Source organism: Choristoneura fumiferana, chromosome 9 (assembly GCF_025370935.1).
Source record: "Choristoneura fumiferana chromosome 9, NRCan_CFum_1, whole genome shotgun sequence".
In the NCBI taxonomy this organism is placed as follows: domain Eukaryota; kingdom Metazoa; phylum Arthropoda; class Insecta; order Lepidoptera; family Tortricidae; genus Choristoneura; species Choristoneura fumiferana.
The window spans coordinates 2,232,701-2,248,874 of record NC_133480.1 but is presented as its reverse complement, the minus strand read 5'-3'; the positions used below and the strand labels follow the sequence as shown (position 1 = coordinate 2,248,874).

The 16,174-nt window shown below is 40.0% G+C and overlaps 1 protein-coding gene and 1 non-coding gene across 2 annotated transcripts in view; both read left to right on the top strand.

Annotated features, from left to right (window-relative positions):
* The first annotated feature begins 113 nt into the window (after positions 1-113).
* The window catches only part of LOC141431432 (uncharacterized), a 38,197-nt gene continuing 22,136 nt past the window's right edge, over positions 114-16,174 (top strand). Inside the window, exons 1-12 of the mRNA XM_074092607.1 lie at positions 114-835; positions 1,001-1,098; positions 1,287-1,434; positions 2,201-2,291; positions 2,629-2,788; positions 3,670-3,783; positions 4,553-4,659; positions 5,902-6,066; positions 7,639-7,740; positions 8,640-8,781; positions 9,583-9,714; positions 10,409-10,556. Coding sequence (XP_073948708.1) covers positions 433-835; positions 1,001-1,098; positions 1,287-1,434; positions 2,201-2,291; positions 2,629-2,788; positions 3,670-3,783; positions 4,553-4,659; positions 5,902-6,066; positions 7,639-7,740; positions 8,640-8,781; positions 9,583-9,714; positions 10,409-10,556 — 1,810 coding nt within the window. The 5' untranslated portion in view covers positions 114-432. The remainder of the gene's footprint in view (positions 836-1,000; positions 1,099-1,286; positions 1,435-2,200; positions 2,292-2,628; positions 2,789-3,669; positions 3,784-4,552; positions 4,660-5,901; positions 6,067-7,638; positions 7,741-8,639; positions 8,782-9,582; positions 9,715-10,408; positions 10,557-16,174) is intronic.
* TRNAE-CUC (transfer RNA glutamic acid (anticodon CUC)) lies at positions 2,372-2,443 on the top strand. Its single transcript has one exon. It is a non-coding gene; the product is annotated as a tRNA-Glu (tRNA).

Genomic DNA, 16,174 nt, shown 5'->3' with positions numbered 1-16,174 from the left:
CGTTACGTGCTCCGTGACGCGAGTGCGTTTTCATTGCGCGATTTTTGCATACGCAGTCAAAAAAAGGTTAAATACCTATTTTAAAATTATATTTTTTGGTCTTTGTTCACAAATAAAAATATTTACCGGTTTTGACGAGACGTATTTTGTCAAACATATTTGGTTCCTAATTAGGTTATGTTCGTTGTTTTATTTTGTAAATATTGTAAAAATGAGTTTTAACATTTAACCGTTATTTTGCTGCTGAAATATAAAATCGTTTTAGTGCTTTATGTATACTAAATTCAAATACTATAAATATTATATTAAAAAATATTCTGATAACTCCTTCTTCATGCAACTTTAAAGCACAGTCGTATCTAGGTGGCTTGTTTAATCGATACAATTCGACAAGAAATGTTAGTGAAATTATCTTGCTAAAATCAATCAAAGATGGCTAGTCCGAGTCCAGAAAATGATAATACATCCATGTTCATGATTCGACGGGACAGCAGAGGAGGTAGTCCAAGACTATCAGAACCTGGATCTACAATAAAAACGACAGCACCCGCAGAAATCATAACCGTAAAAGACTTCTTCGACTTCATGAAGACGGCTTATCAAGTATATGAACACCTGGAGGGTGATGACGACGAGGGTACGAAAATTAACTGGGAGGAACTAACCAAGTTAACGGTTATTAACCACGTTATCGAGCAACAGGAGCGGGATCTGCTATTTCAAACGGCGTACAATGAGCCCAAGCCCATCACTAGCAAGAGTGATACGGCACTTGAAAAAAAGACTAGTGAATCGAAACGGATTGAAAAACGGCTCAGCTGCAGTGAGATTGAAGGTAAGGATTAAGTTGAGATGAGCTTTTCATTAGCCAGTAAGGAAAATGACCACGGCAATATTGCGTTGTAATGATTTTCAATCTCTTTTTCACGCAATTCCATAAAGTTGTGAAACAATAATATAGGCAATATATAAATATTTTAATTTTCTTACGAATTTCAAGGAGACGTTGGCCGTAGAAGGCGCCCTCTGCCTCCCGAAGCCAGGGTGGAAATGCTTGGAGTTTGGACTGAAGCAAACTTAAATTGTAAACTAAACGATGTAAGTGTATAATATAACGATAAAAAATAATTTAAATCACTGTTTTTATGTAGCCTTCCCTTGTTCGGCTGGGAGATTATGATATGGAAATCAGTGCCTCCACCTGTAAGATACTTTATGTACTAGCTTTTAACTAAGTTTGTTCACATGTACAATAGATGGCGCTAAAGTTTTAATATGGTTTTCAGGTCATAAATGAAGGCATTTTAGATTCAATCTTGCCATATTTGGTTGGTTATAAAAAGCCTTCAAAAACAACCAGCGTGTACACACCAATTATAAAGAAACCTGCGTCTAATACTGCTACTGAAGTTAAGAAGCCGGCCAGTTTTGGGAGTTAGTATTTTTTACAAAACTTTAATTTTAGTTTCACGTGTTATGAACTAAGAACAAATAATATTAAGTGTTTTTATTGGAGACTTATTATTTGTTTGTAGGTTATGAATGAGAAAATCACACACACACACACACATCTAGTATATATTGACGTGAAATTTGGCATACTCTGTCTTTCTAGATGACGCCACTGTTGCGTGAGGTTTTTAAGTGTGACTTTCAAAGTCTGTTATTACGGGTGTGAAAACAAAGTTTAGATTAAAATAATATTTAATACACCTTAAAACCGTACCATAAAAATATCGAGCATGCCACAGTGTTGCATAGTCCCCGTGTTGTTCGGAAAAAAGGGAGGACAAAGGTTTCCGAAAGACAAAACTGTCTCAAAACACAGACATTCATTGCCCCGGAACGCATATTTGCCATAATTAATTTCAGATATTGCAAAATATTCACAAAATTATTCTAATTATAAATAAACCCGCGTAGCTCACCCAAAAACTATGAGATTTGACATTTCGGAGACCTCACGCTACACTAGCGCCTCTAGCGGCGAATTCATACGCGATAGCCCGTGACTAGACAATAAACTGCTTGCCAGTACTATTATATATTATGTGCTTACAGTTAACAAAACGTACAGTCAGAAAAAAAGATAGTATTAGAAATGGTATTATCTGACAAAAACTTAATCATTACATTATCATTGGATACTCCAAAATATAAACAACGATATTAAACATAGTTGTTGTGATTATTTTTTTAGGTTTTGTTAGCGAAAAAGAATCAAGGGACCGATTGGGTAGACGCAAATCATCAGTAATAGCAGCTCAAGAAAAAGTTAATCAAAAACAAGAGTGAGTCATTTTACATCGTCATTTATGATAACAGTTGCTGGTATAGCAATCAAAGCATAATTTCACTACATTTGCCATCATCCGATATGGTCTAGTGGCTAGGATACCTGGCTCTCACCCAGGAGGCTCGGGTTCGATTCCCGGTATCGGAATAACTTTTTGTATTTTTTCCGTAGCTATTTATTATTATTATTTTTATTAGTAATAATTATTACTCGTTATATTGTTTTTATTATTAAAAAAATCCTTTTTTTTTTACTAAGGTTTCGATAATTTCCGTGGCTGGTATTGTTTCATTTTCAACGCATTTTAAAAAGTGTTACTTAATGTTTTCAAGGGGAGACGTTGAAATTCACGTGTGTGATGAAGTGAAGGGCCTGAACAAGGACTTCCGATGTCCGCAAAAACTGCTGGTGTCCAAGATGGGGTATTTTGCTGACGTCACTGCTGGGCAACGGCTCGAGGACATGGATATATCTGTTCATTGCGATATACAGGTTGCTATACATACATATACCTAGGCTATATCAAGAACAAGTTGTATAGGTAGTAAACATATTTTTTATTATTTTTGTATTTTTTTTTTTAGTTATTTTTGTTAGCTCTACGAGAATCTAACGAGGCTTGAATTTAGTACACTTGTTTCAACTTGCCAAGAAAAGGGTTACAATTCCGTACAGTAACCTGCATTATATAGGTGCCCCAGCGGAGCGTGCAAAAATAGCTGACACGTTCTACCGGCCCTAAAAATGAGAGCTAAACAGACAGGTGAAATATCGCTAGATGGCGTTAGTATCGTGAGGTTTTTTTGACGTTACGGTCTTGCTTGCTATTGGCTCATTTAGTTATATTATATTAGCCAATTGCAAGCAAGAGCGTAACGTCAAAAAAACCTCACGATACTAACGCCATCTAGCGATATTTCACCTGTCTTTTAGCTCTCAGAGTTGTTTCAGATATTTATTATGTACGCTTTATTGTGTCAGATATTGATCCTGGTAACTGTACATAGTATACCTCTGTCGGCAAAAATAGAACCTTCTAGGATCACTTTGTTGTCTGTCCGTCTGCTAAGACTTCTTTCTCAGAAAAATAAGAAAACGCGAATTCAAATCAATCAAACAAAACCCGACTGCCTCAAAAAAACTAACAAGAAAAAAAAGTGTAGTGGCCTAGAAGCTGTTAAATTAAGTAACTTAAAGTTCAATAATCGGGACTTATATTTCGTGATGAGCTCTAAAATTCTCAGTCATGGCTCCCGACCAGAAGGTCATTACTTATTTTTCTTTTTAGTTTTTTTTAAGGCAGCCAGGTTTTTTTTTTAATTCTATTCGGTGTTTTGACCCCTGTCTCCTCTAATTTCCGGTATGGTCTCCAGATCTTCGACTGGCTGATGCGCTGGGTGAAGCGCGACTCCATCCTGGTGGCGGACTGGCCGCTGCTCGACTCCCACAATGTGGTGCCGATTCTGGTCTCAGCATCATTCTTGCAGGTAAGTTCTAAAGTTTCGCCGAGAGTTGAGTATTATAAAAACGTCTCTGCAGGGCTACTACGAAACTTTCGAAAGTTCGTGTCGTGCGGTCCCTCTGACACTTATACTATTTAATACGAGAGCGAGAGGGACGGTACGATACGAACTTCGATTTTCGAACTTCGGAGTAGGCCCTCTGAATAACGAGCTGTCGCTTTACTATCGCAAAATGTATGACGCGCGTCGCTTGTCCCCGCGCGCGTTCAGTTTTTGTCAAACATGCAGCCCGTCGAGCGAGCGGACGCGGAGGCAATATTGCACGTTTCTTTCTGGAATGGATTATGTCGGTTAGGTGTTCGTATGTTATTTTCTGTTTTATGCAGTTCATAATTGTTTTAAACTACATATTTGTTTATTCGTGTACCTGGATGCTACTGATGTCTTATATTGACATCATGACATCATACATCTGCCAAAGAAATTATAGCGAAAATATTACTTAAACTCTCGTAAGACTCACCATTATAAGCCAGGAATGGTTCGACTAGTTCCGATCTTTTCGGAAGATCTTTTTCATAGGTGAGTGTGTTCATAACGGTGACGGTAAGATCGAAACTAGTCGGACTGGCTTATAATCATAAGTTGGTAATTAAATCATAGTTGATTGATTGAATATGAAAAGGTCCCACTTTGGTATGCTATTCTATTGTAGCGCGGTGCGTCATTTCAGATTAGACAAGCTCTTCTGAATCATCACAAAGACATTGGTTTCATATAATTGCATCAACAGATGGAGCCACTCCTGCACGACTGTCTGATCTACTGCCACGCGCACATGAGTGACATCGTCAAGACTTCCACCAACCTGGCCTGCCTCAGCGACGCCCTGCTCACTAGGTATCTGACACTATATATACCCACCGGATTGCCCAATACCCACCGGATTGCCTACACTTTTTACCCGACTGCGAAGAAGGAGGGTTATGTGATTGACCCGTATGTATGTATGTCTATTCCTATGTCCTCTCGTAATTACTCAACGGCTGAACCGATTTTGATAATGATACGTCATTGGATTCGTCTTAATGACGCGAGTGACACTGGGTACATGAAATGGCGTATTTTTGGCGCCAAATTGCGAGTCCTCAAACATTTTTTTTATTCAAACCTATCGAGTAGATCAAAATGAAGGGATTTAAAAACAGATTACAAAAATATATACAAGTCATGTTTTTGTTTACAGTTTTTACAGAAATATCAAAAAAGTATGAAATAAAACAATAAATTTAAAAAATCAAAACCCGACTGCGTTGAAAATACTAAAAAGAAGAAAACAAGACGTGGTCGTTGTGAACGACCACGTCTCGTAGAACTCTGTTAAGTAGCTAACTTAAACTTCAACAGTCGGGACCCATTCAAATCGCGACCAGCTCAAAAAATCTTATAGTACGTCCACGTCTTGTTTTCTTCTTTTTAGTATTTTTTAACGCAGTTGGGTTTTGATTTTTTAAATTTATTGTTTCATTATGTGATGATATTGTGGGCTCCGGCCGGTGGAGTGACCATCTGCGAAAGGCTGCTTGTAGTAGCTGGATGCATGTAGCCATGGACAGGGCGTAATGGCGCTCATTGGGGGAGGCCTATGTCCAGCAGTGGATTGCTAGAGGCTATTGATGATGATGATACTGTGGGGAGAGGCTACAATAGAAATTTCTCTCTGGGAGGCAGATGTTATGCTTGGAACCGAAGTCTGATGGGAGAGCGTCAGAAGTTGTATTTGTGAAAGTTCTATCAAGAAAGAAAAATCGATGGCGCGATGTAGAATTTGGGGTTTCTATATTTGCTCACTAGATGGCTTTAGGAGTCGCTATAAAATGATATTGATGGCACAGCTTCTGTATCCTAACTGCAAGGTGTTGCATCCAAAGACTATACACGTATAAAGTGTTTATTTCACGCTACTGCTGTTGGTATGCATGTAAAATCTTGGGACTCGAAATGGGAGAGCCTCAAGGATCCATACTTGCCCATTCCTGTATCTTATATTTTATTTAAATGATCTAATTTACAGTAAGCCGAAAGTCGGGCATAACGGGAACTTTACCCATTTCTAATAATTAAAGGTTAATTCCTCGACAGACTGGCAGCCATGTACACGAACGCGGAGCTGGAAGCCATCCGGGACCGAAAGGACAAGATCCAGTCGCGTCTGTACTGCAAGATGATCCTGTCGCTGGCGGAGCCCGTGCCGGAGACCCTGCGCGGGCACTACGCCACGCTCGCCACGCTGTTCAAGTGTAGCAAGTGAGTTGACAGGGATCGGTGGAACATCTTGGGCCATGTCGTCGTTAAGAGTATAATGTATTGATGGTTACAAAATCCAATGTTTTTTACCCCTAGAGCTTAAGTTAAAACCCCCTAAAACTAATATTTTTTTGGAAAAAAATACCCCTATTTATATAAAATAAAGCAAATTATGTCTAAATTTCTTTAATGTTTTAAGTTATACATTATTTAGGATCAGTTTGATTTTGCCAACACAACACTGTCGCTCAACAGCCCAGCCACAGACCCAAAAATCAAAATATAGCGTGAAAGCCGCAAAAGACTGTTCAACCGCGTTACAAATCGCAGTACGTAAATCGGAACGTTCGGTCGAGTACCTATTTATTTCTCAGTCGCACTTTCGATTCGACTTCGAGTTCGAGAAATAGAGAGTGGGATACAGTGCGGTATCGAGAACGTTCCATTTTCAGTAATAATTTAGTTTCCTATATCACACAAACATGGTATGGAAAAATTCCTAAATATACCCCTAAAAATATTTAGCCCCTAAAAAAATCCCATGCTCCTTATTCCCCCCCCTTAATTTAGGGGTAAAACCCCTAAGTTGGCACCCCTATAATGGCGCGGCCACGTCTACGGCGAGCGTCTCGGCCGAGTATGAACAGCAGGGCTACTAAGAAACTCGAAACTCGAAGTTCGTGTCGTGCGGTCTCTCTGACACTTATACTATAATAGATAGATAGATAGATAAACTTCTTTATTTCTTACATATACTCTAAACTTATTAATATTAGATTTAATAGAGTTTCGAGTTTCGAGTTACGAGTTTCGTTTGCGACGGTCGTCGATCTAAATCTAAATGAGGGTTTTCACAGGGATATCGCTAGATGGCGTTAATATCGTGAGGTCCGTTCGACGTTTCAGCCGTGATAGCGACGTATTTTGCCAATGTCGGCGTAGAGACATTAAATAAGTACACACGTGAGGAGTTTATAAATTTTGATCTTGGGGAAGGAACAGAAAGGAGATATAAAACAAATAATATATGTTATGGACGGCACAATGCCCACAAAGGCAATTAGATACTTTTATTTTAAATCTTAAGGTATTGGAAGAGTGTTAAGCATGCTAGCATAAAAGGAAGAATTGAAAAGGATAGCTCATTAGTTATTTTTAACCAATCACAAACATGACGCAAATGTCAAACGGAGCTCACGGTCACGATACTAACGCCATCTAGCGATATCTGGCCTGTCGGAAAACCCTCATTATTTAACACAAACCGCAAAGTAATGCCTGGATCCATACAATACCTATAGACGCGATCAGTGGAATATAGCTTTGTATAAAGGAAACATTTTTAAAACCGTATCAAAATTTGTGGGTTTGTTACAAACAAAGGCACCATATTTTTTTTTCTTGACAATATTACTTATTACCCCCTGTTTCACTATCCATATGTGATGCCGTCTCTGTTTGTTTCGTTCGAATAGACGGAGACGGCATTACATTTATCCATCAAATACAATTAATGAATGGATGGTGAAACAGCACCTTAGTGTAGTTTTAAAATCAGTTAACTGTTGTCAGATGCAACAAACTGTTGGGCCGCCACATCGCCGAGCAAGTGCCCTGCCAACCCGCTAGCATGCGCATTGACCGGCGCGGCAACGTGATATCCTCACACACCAAGTGAGTACCACATGTACCAACTATCTGACACAACAAAGTGTGCGTAAATATCTGGCCCTATACCACGAAATGCAAAACTCGAACTTAGTATGTTGCCGTCCCGCTGACGCTTATGTCATTTACACGCGAGTGAAAGGGACGGTGCCTCTGATACGACTCTATTTCTAGGGCCGACAGAACATGTCAGATATTTTTGCACGCTCCGCTGTGGCAGATCACTGTACAATACTTGGGTAGGTAGGTACTATCAGCGGATCGTGACAGAGGGCCTACTCCGAAGTTCGGAAATCGAATTTCGTATCGTACCATCCCTCTCGCTCTCGTATTAAATAGTATAAGTGTTAGAGGGACCTTCGTAGGGAGGGATTTCGTAGTAGCCCTGCAGCATTGAGTGGCGGCAAATTTAAAAATAGGATTGGCAACACATTTCACAGATCAACAATAAGTATCTGTCACAAATACGTAATAGGAGGCAGACACATATGCGTTAAAAAATTTGTACATTGTATGGCATCCATTCTGGCTCTTGTCTTTATTTTCATTTAATTTGTTATGGATTTTATTCATAAAAACATTGATTCTTATTAATCAAATTCAATAGAGAGACCGAGAGAGTTTTCAATCAGCTTTTCTTCACCAGTATGAATGACCATAAATTTCAGCGTACACTCTAACTCTTGACCTTTTTCTCACTGATGTCAATCATAATCACCCCTTTTAAGGCAACAAATTAAGTATCCCCCCCCCTGGTCCATCTACTTCCACTTTGATATATCTTGGACATTTTGAGGGGAGAAGCTCTTAGAGTTTAGTTTGTGTAATAGTGTGTCACCAATATCCCCAGATGAGGGTACTGGAAATCACCTGAGTGTAATAATGTATGGGTGATCTTTCCTCAGAGACCCGTCCTGGACCCTGAACGAGTACATAACCTGGCTGTACGGGGAGCTCCGCTCGTGGCGCCGCGTGTACTGGCGGCTGTGGGCCGACTGCCACTTCTTGCGCTGCCAACTTTGTGACAGCTACTTCCCGGCCTACCAGGTAAAGCCTACCAAAACCAAAATGTCAGGGGTGGGCATGGGGATAAATAGCGCAAGGTTTATGGATAACAAGTATGACATTTTTTTTGGGTTGAATTGCCTTAACCGCAAAAAATACTGAAGTTCTTGCTTTTTGTTAGGTAGTTAGGTACCTACTTGTTTTTAGTTTTTAAATGTTATATGAGGTGCTTTATAAGAGATGGCGACGTGCAGTCCGGAAAAACCCACTATGGACAACTGGGAAGAGAGGGATACATAAAAAGATATAAATACAAAAAAGACATGTAAAAACTAATAAGGTAGAGATTTTTCAACGTTGTCTTCGTTCGTCGCTACCCTGAGAGGCTATTACGAAATTCGAAAATACTTAGAAGTTCGTATCGTACCGCCCCGCTCACGCTAATATTGTTTAATACGAGAGTGAGAGGGATGATACGATACGAATACTTCTTTGTATTTAAATGATTGTATAATTTTCAAACACAATACCTGTATTGTTTATTGAATAAATACTATGACGATTCAGTTCGATTTTCGAATTTCGTAGTAAACCCTTCTGAAGCAACGGAACACCACCCTCCGGCCAAAGTCAGAGCGCAACATCTGCTGGTGCTTGGCAGGCACTTGGAGTCTAAGGGGTCTTTCACCACCTATTGACTAATTTTATTTGACGGATAAATGTGATGCCGTCTCCGTCTATTCGCACAAAACAAACAGAGACGGCATCACATTTATACGTCAGATAAATTTAACCAATGGATGGTGAAACGGGGTAAATGATGATGGACTGACGTGTCCGCAGATGGAGTGGTGTTCGCACCACGAGCAGGGCGCGCACATGTTCGCGCTGGACGGGCGGCCCGCGCTGCCGGCCGGCCGCTACCCGTGCTGCGGCGAGCGCGCCTACCGCTTCGAGACCCTCAGCCGGAACACGGTACACTCCATCCCAGACTGGCCAAACACAGTGGGGCTACTACGACATTCGAAAATTATTCAATATTTAATACGAGATGAGAAGGACGGTACGATACCAACTTCGATTTTCGAATTTCGGAGTAGGCCCTCAGGCCCGAAGTCCACCAGTGGCTCGCCAAGGCATTTGTATTTACCCGCCAACGCACATCAGCCAGCCTTCTTCTTTGTATCTAAAAGTGAGAAGTTAGCTATCGCTGAAGTACAGGTCGATTCACAAGAGCTGGTACGAATGGATTCTAGAAATATGAACAATAAATCACCTGTAATTCGTAAAAATAGGCGATATAAAATAAGTACCTACATTATTCCATTCTCCGTGGTCAAGCACGAACGTCATTTCACCGAGTCGGGCGAGCGTCACCATTGCTGGCTGTGGCGAGCGCACACAATCACACAAACAAGCCGAACGTGATCCGAAAGTACAATGTTGTAAGTTTCGGTCCAGTCGAAAGATTCGGCAATTTTTTGGCCGAAACTGAACCCTCGACGAAACTGGCCCTATACTATTACGAAGTGCAAAATTCGAACTTCGTATCTTGCCATTCCACTGGCGCTAATATTACCTATTTAATACAAGAGGGCGGTACGATACGAATTTCACTTTTCGAATTTCGTAGTAGCCCCCTAGTAGTTTATTGCTATCTGTGGTCCAGGGTTGCCAGTTTCGCGAGCACGCGCCGGACGAGCGGCTGCCGGGCGACGCGGCCGTGATGGAGCTGTACAACAAGTTCCGCGACATGATCGCCATGCGCCCGCCGCAGCTCATGTACCCCGAGCGGCTTACGCGCCTCGTGCCACGAGGTCAGTCTCGACCATCTATTACTAATATACTTTTTTTTTTTTTTTTTTTTTTCTGGCTCGCGCGGCTTGCGCATCCGCCACAGACGCGTAAAGGTAAGGAAACGAAATCAATAGAAAATACGGGAATTTGGAATACGGAAAACGGAATTCAACAGGAGAAGATTACATGGGATTAAAACGAAAGAAATAAAGATAAGTATTTTACATAGGTACACATGATAAATTAAATTTAGTGAGATGAGGAACACATTTAAATTTTAATATCATTATTATTTATAAATATGTTCAATAAGTTATATATAGTTATGTCATTAGAGGCTAAAAGGACAGAGATGGATGTAGGTAATGGGACCTTGTAGGATGTAAGCTGTTCATAAAGGAAGGAGTTGTCATGGAGAGGACATGAGAGAAATATATGATTAGTGTCTGCAATGCCCAAGCCACACTCACAAACATCAGACTCGATCAGTTTAAATTTAGCAAGGCTGGCGGGAGTACAAACATGACCCAGTCTCATACGGATAAGGCAGCAGGTAGCTCTCTTACCAAATTTAAATTTGCCAAACCAAGGTTTACACGGAATGCTAGGTTGAATAGAATAATAATATTTGCCCTTGATCTGGCAACTTTCAATCCACTTCTCTCTCCAGCTCTCTCTAAGAGATGAACCAGCGAGAGCGGCCAGATCATGACTGTAATTCTTATATGGAAAAAGATCACCATCTTTAACAGCTTCATTTGCTAGCCGATCAGCAATTACATTACCAGAAATATCACAGTGACTTGGAACCCAACCAAAAGACACTGAGTACCCCAAATCAGAACAATTAGCAAGGAGAGTTCTTAGTTTGATAATGACAGGGAATATTACTTTGCAGTTAAATGGGAATTTACTAAGAGCTTGAAGAGCGCTTTTTGAATCAGTTATAATCAAAGTTTTTCTGAGTTTGGCAAGTAAGATATATTCCACGGCTTTAAGTAATCCAAAGCATTCTCCCGTAAATACTGACGTTTCAGGAGGGAGTTTAATTTTCTGACTAATTTTGTATTGAGCATGGTACACCCCAACCCCCACATGGCCAAAAGACGCATGTTTGGAAGAATCAGAGTATATATGATGCCAGCTATGCCACCGATCGTCTTTAATAGAATTGAAATTAACGTTAGGGTCCATATCATTTTTGGTTACTCCTAAATTGAGATGAACATCAGGAGATAAAGTAAGGGCAGAGAAATTATCACAGAAAAGGGGATATTCTGGATAGTGATAGGTTGGAGATTGTAGGGACCTGTACCTTTGATAGCTTTTCACAAGGCACGGAGTTATTTTATGCGACCAATAACTAGATGATGTCAAAGAGTTATTTAATAGTGGAAGGCTTGATCGTAGGGGATGATTGGAATTTTGAAAGCAGCGAAATAAAAACTTATCTGACAAATATTGACGTCTTAAATGTAAAGGTGGTTCCACACATTCGACTTGTAGGCAATTTATAGGGCTTGATTTCATTGCACCACAGATCAGGCGTAGAGCTTTGGACTGGACAGCATCTAAACGTTTAAAGCCATTAACTTGACCCGGATTAATAAGAATGTGCCATAATCGATGCTACTTCTAATCAAAGCGTTGTATAGGAGTCTAAGCGAAAATGGATGAGCACCCCACCAGACACCTGAAAGACATCGTATCATGTTTAAAAGTCGTTCGCACTTAGTTACAGTATAGTCGCAGTGGGGAACACCAGTAAGTTTAAAATCCAACACAACACCAAGGAAACGTGTAAAGCTTTTCGTTGGAATGGGGTGGCCATCAAAATTGACAGAAACCACAGGCGGTACCCTTGTCCTGGCGAAAGGAACCACGACGCTCTTAGAGTGGGAAATCTCAAGGCCATTGTCATCCAGCCAGTTTTTCAGGTGATTAAGGGATTCAGTTAAGCAAACTGAAGCCATTTCAGAATTTCGGTGTGAGCAATATACAAGCAAGTCATCGGCATATTGCAGAACTTTAACCTCTGTACCTAAAGTATCTTCTAGGTCATGGCTGTATATGTTGTAGAGTAGCGGGCTTAAAACCGAGCCTTGAGGTAACCCTCTCCACAAAAGCCTAGATTTCTTAGTGCCATCTACAGTAAGATTAATACACCTTCCTGATAGCATATTTATAATAAAATTGGAAAGCAAAAGTGGTACTTTAAGATTTTGAAGTTTTTTATGGAGGCGAGAAATAATGACATTATCGTACGCTGCTGAAATGTCCATAAATGCTGCAATCAAAGTATTGCCATCGGAAAATGCTTGTCTAATGTCCGTGATAAGAACAGCTATATTATCAATGGTACCTCTGCCACGCCTAAAACCAAATTGATTTTGGCTAAGTATATTGTTAGTTTCAATAAACCACTCTAGGCGATTTTTGACCAGATGTTCCGTAAGTTTCATTAGGACAGTGGACAGAGCTACAGGCCGATAAGAAGACACATCAAAAGGTTCCTTCTTTGGTTTCAGGAAAGGAAACATCTTGACATTTCCAAGTTTCGGGAATCTCGCCAGATATCAATATTTTGTTAATTAGTTTTAGGAAGTATAGAAGAGGAATATCATTTAGATGGGTAAAGAATGAATATGGTATACCATCTGGTCCAGGAGCTGAATCTTTAGTTTTAGAAATGACTCCTTTGAGTTCTGGTAGTGTGAATGGACCATTAAGCCCGCTCAGGTCCAGCACTGGAGGTAAAGGAATAAACTCAGGAACAGTGGGTGGAGCGAGTTTATCCAGAAAATCATTTGCTAATGTAGAAGGAAGGTTGGAGGAACAGTCTTCTTTAAAAGCAGATCGAAATCTTTTAATATTATTCCAAACCACAGAAGGGTTTGTATTAGGAGATACAGATAAGCAAAAGTTTCTCCAACCTTCAAACTTCTTTTTTTTAAAAAGCTTTTTTGTTTTGTCTATTTCCTCCAAAACAAAGTCAAAGTTTTCATTGGTGCTAGATTCTCTGTAAGCAAGTTCAGCCTCCTTTCGCCTCTTGGCCGCTGCAGTACATTCCGAATCCCACCATGGAGGAGAAGGAATGTTGTTTCCTCCTACTTTTTTCACTGGAAAAACATTATCAGCAGTCTCGACCATTATCTTTGCCAGAGCGGCTGCACATGTGGCTTCGTCGCTGTGTTCGATTGAAGGAAGAGAGGAAATTTTTTGATCAAGATGTTCCTTGAATGTATCCCAGTTAGCGTTACTCAAATTGTACTTTAAACGAGGAGGACTCTTTTGAGTAGGAGAGTTATTAAACGGAAATGACAGAAGAATAGTGAAATGATCACTTCCGAATGAAAGAGGAGAGACCTTCCAGGATAAAGAAGAAAATAAATTTGGACTACAAATAGAAACATCTGGGCAACTTATTCCCTCTCCAGGTGCAGTTCGTCGGGTGGGAGAACCATCATTTAGGATACAAAGATTATGGGAGTCCATCATATCAATGACTAGATTGCCATAGGAATTGGTGGTGGAACTACCCCAAGATTGATGTTGGGCATTCAAATCTCCAAGAAGAATAAGAGGCTTCGGAAGCAGTAACAATATGTCATTTACTTCATTATAAATAGTTGAAGAAGGGTGAGGGATATATAATGAGACAAAACAGATATTATTAACGGAAACAGCAATTATAGATATATCATTGTTATGAGCAGGAAGAGGAATATGTGAATAAGGAATGCCATGCTTTACAAGCAAAGCAACACCGGCAAATCCATCAGAGCGGTCCTCTCTTATACAAGAAAATCCTGATATCCTGAAATTGGATGAAGGCTTTAACCAAGTTTCTTGCAAGGCTATAATTTTTAAATTAAACTTATTTATTAAATAGAGTAAATCAGCTTTCTTTGGAATTATACTTCTACAGTTCCATTGAAGGATTTGAAATTGGCTGTTCATTATCGGTTAAGAGTTGAGTGAAAAAATTCATAATAGGGGCAGCGTGGGACGGTGAGATACTACTACCCAATCCAGATTGGGACAGTAACTGAATGATCAACAGAATTATTTCTTTCACAGATTGAGTGTTCTCATTAGATTTATAAATAGTTTTATTAGTGACGGGCATGTCATAATCCCTTGTCAAGGCATTATGCGCTGCCACATCATATCCTTTAGATCTAGATTGGGGTGGGAGCGAGGTTTCATAAAGATAGTTTTCTTATAAGATGTAGTTGGGCTAGTGTGTGAGTAAGGTGTAGTTGGACTAGAGTGTGAGAAATCCTTTTCTGTTCCATTAGTGTTATTACTGAGTAATGCATCAGCATATGAAATTTTTGAGATAGGAGGGTGTTGTTTATTAGCTTCAAAATATGACACACAGCTCTTAGCCATGGTCTCCTTTATATTTTTTTGTCTCTCAAATTCTAGACATTTTTTATCAGTAGCTAGGTGAGAACCTTTGCACAGACAACATCGTATATGCTCATCATCAACTTCACATTTTTCTCCAGTATGTCCCTGACCACATTTGTAACATCTGGGAGTTGAGCGGCACTGACCTCTGACATGCCCAAAGCGACAACAGTTGTAGCATTGTATAGTAGGATATATGTATAGGTCTACAGGTAGTGCTGCATAGCACATGAATATGCGTTTGGGCAAAACTTGGCCATCAAAGGTAAGTACCACTGACTCTGTAGGTTTTAACTCACTGACACCTGACTCAATAGCTTTCCTTTTTAGTCGTCTAACTTTTAATATCGGTCCACAGCCTATAGGAACAGAGATATTCTCTAAGACTTCTTCCTCTGACCACTCGGAGGGAACACCTCGTACAATTCCCAACCGGGTGACAGAGAAAGTCGGGATGAATGTCTTGTAGTTGGATGCTGACAGGGCAGGGTTGGTCAAAAAGTTATTGGCAGACTGAAAATCGCTGAAAGAAATAGTCACTCTATTTCTTCCAATGCGTTTCAGGCTCCCATTAACAATTTGGGAAATATTATTTTTCCTTAGAAATTTCCCAAACACTACTGGGTGTAGAGAGACATTGTCGTTTTCTGAGATTTGCAATCGTTGTACATGTACATTAAATGGGGCTACATCTGATTTCTGGTACATCATTCTGCCTACTGGTTGAGGAGCTGTGGATGTCGAGTTAGTCAATGATTGAGCTGGTGCTGGTACTGAATCATTAGTTGCAGAAGGAGTGATGTGTTGTGGCTGTGGCTTGGGGGTTGGTTTAGCGAATATATTATGCATTCTTTGACGGCTTTCATCAAAATTACAAACACAATCATCTTCTTTTATTATTAAAGCCTCGCCATGACGTTGTCTTGACCTTTTTTTGTTGCAGTGGCGACATGTTTTTACAGAGTGTCGTTTCCTGCGGTTAATATTATCCTGGCTACAAGAGCCATCAGTGCTTGATCCATCTACAATAGTTACATTGTGTCCTATGTCTGGGGCAGTCCCCCCTGGGTCTTCAGGTAACTCCATGAGGAGTTACCTGAAGTACTTACAGAGATTACAAAAAACTTACCCTTATATGTCCAGTATTTACACTAATAATTTACAAAAATATACAAATTTACATATAATACTTGTATTATTATTTACACTACCCAAATAATCA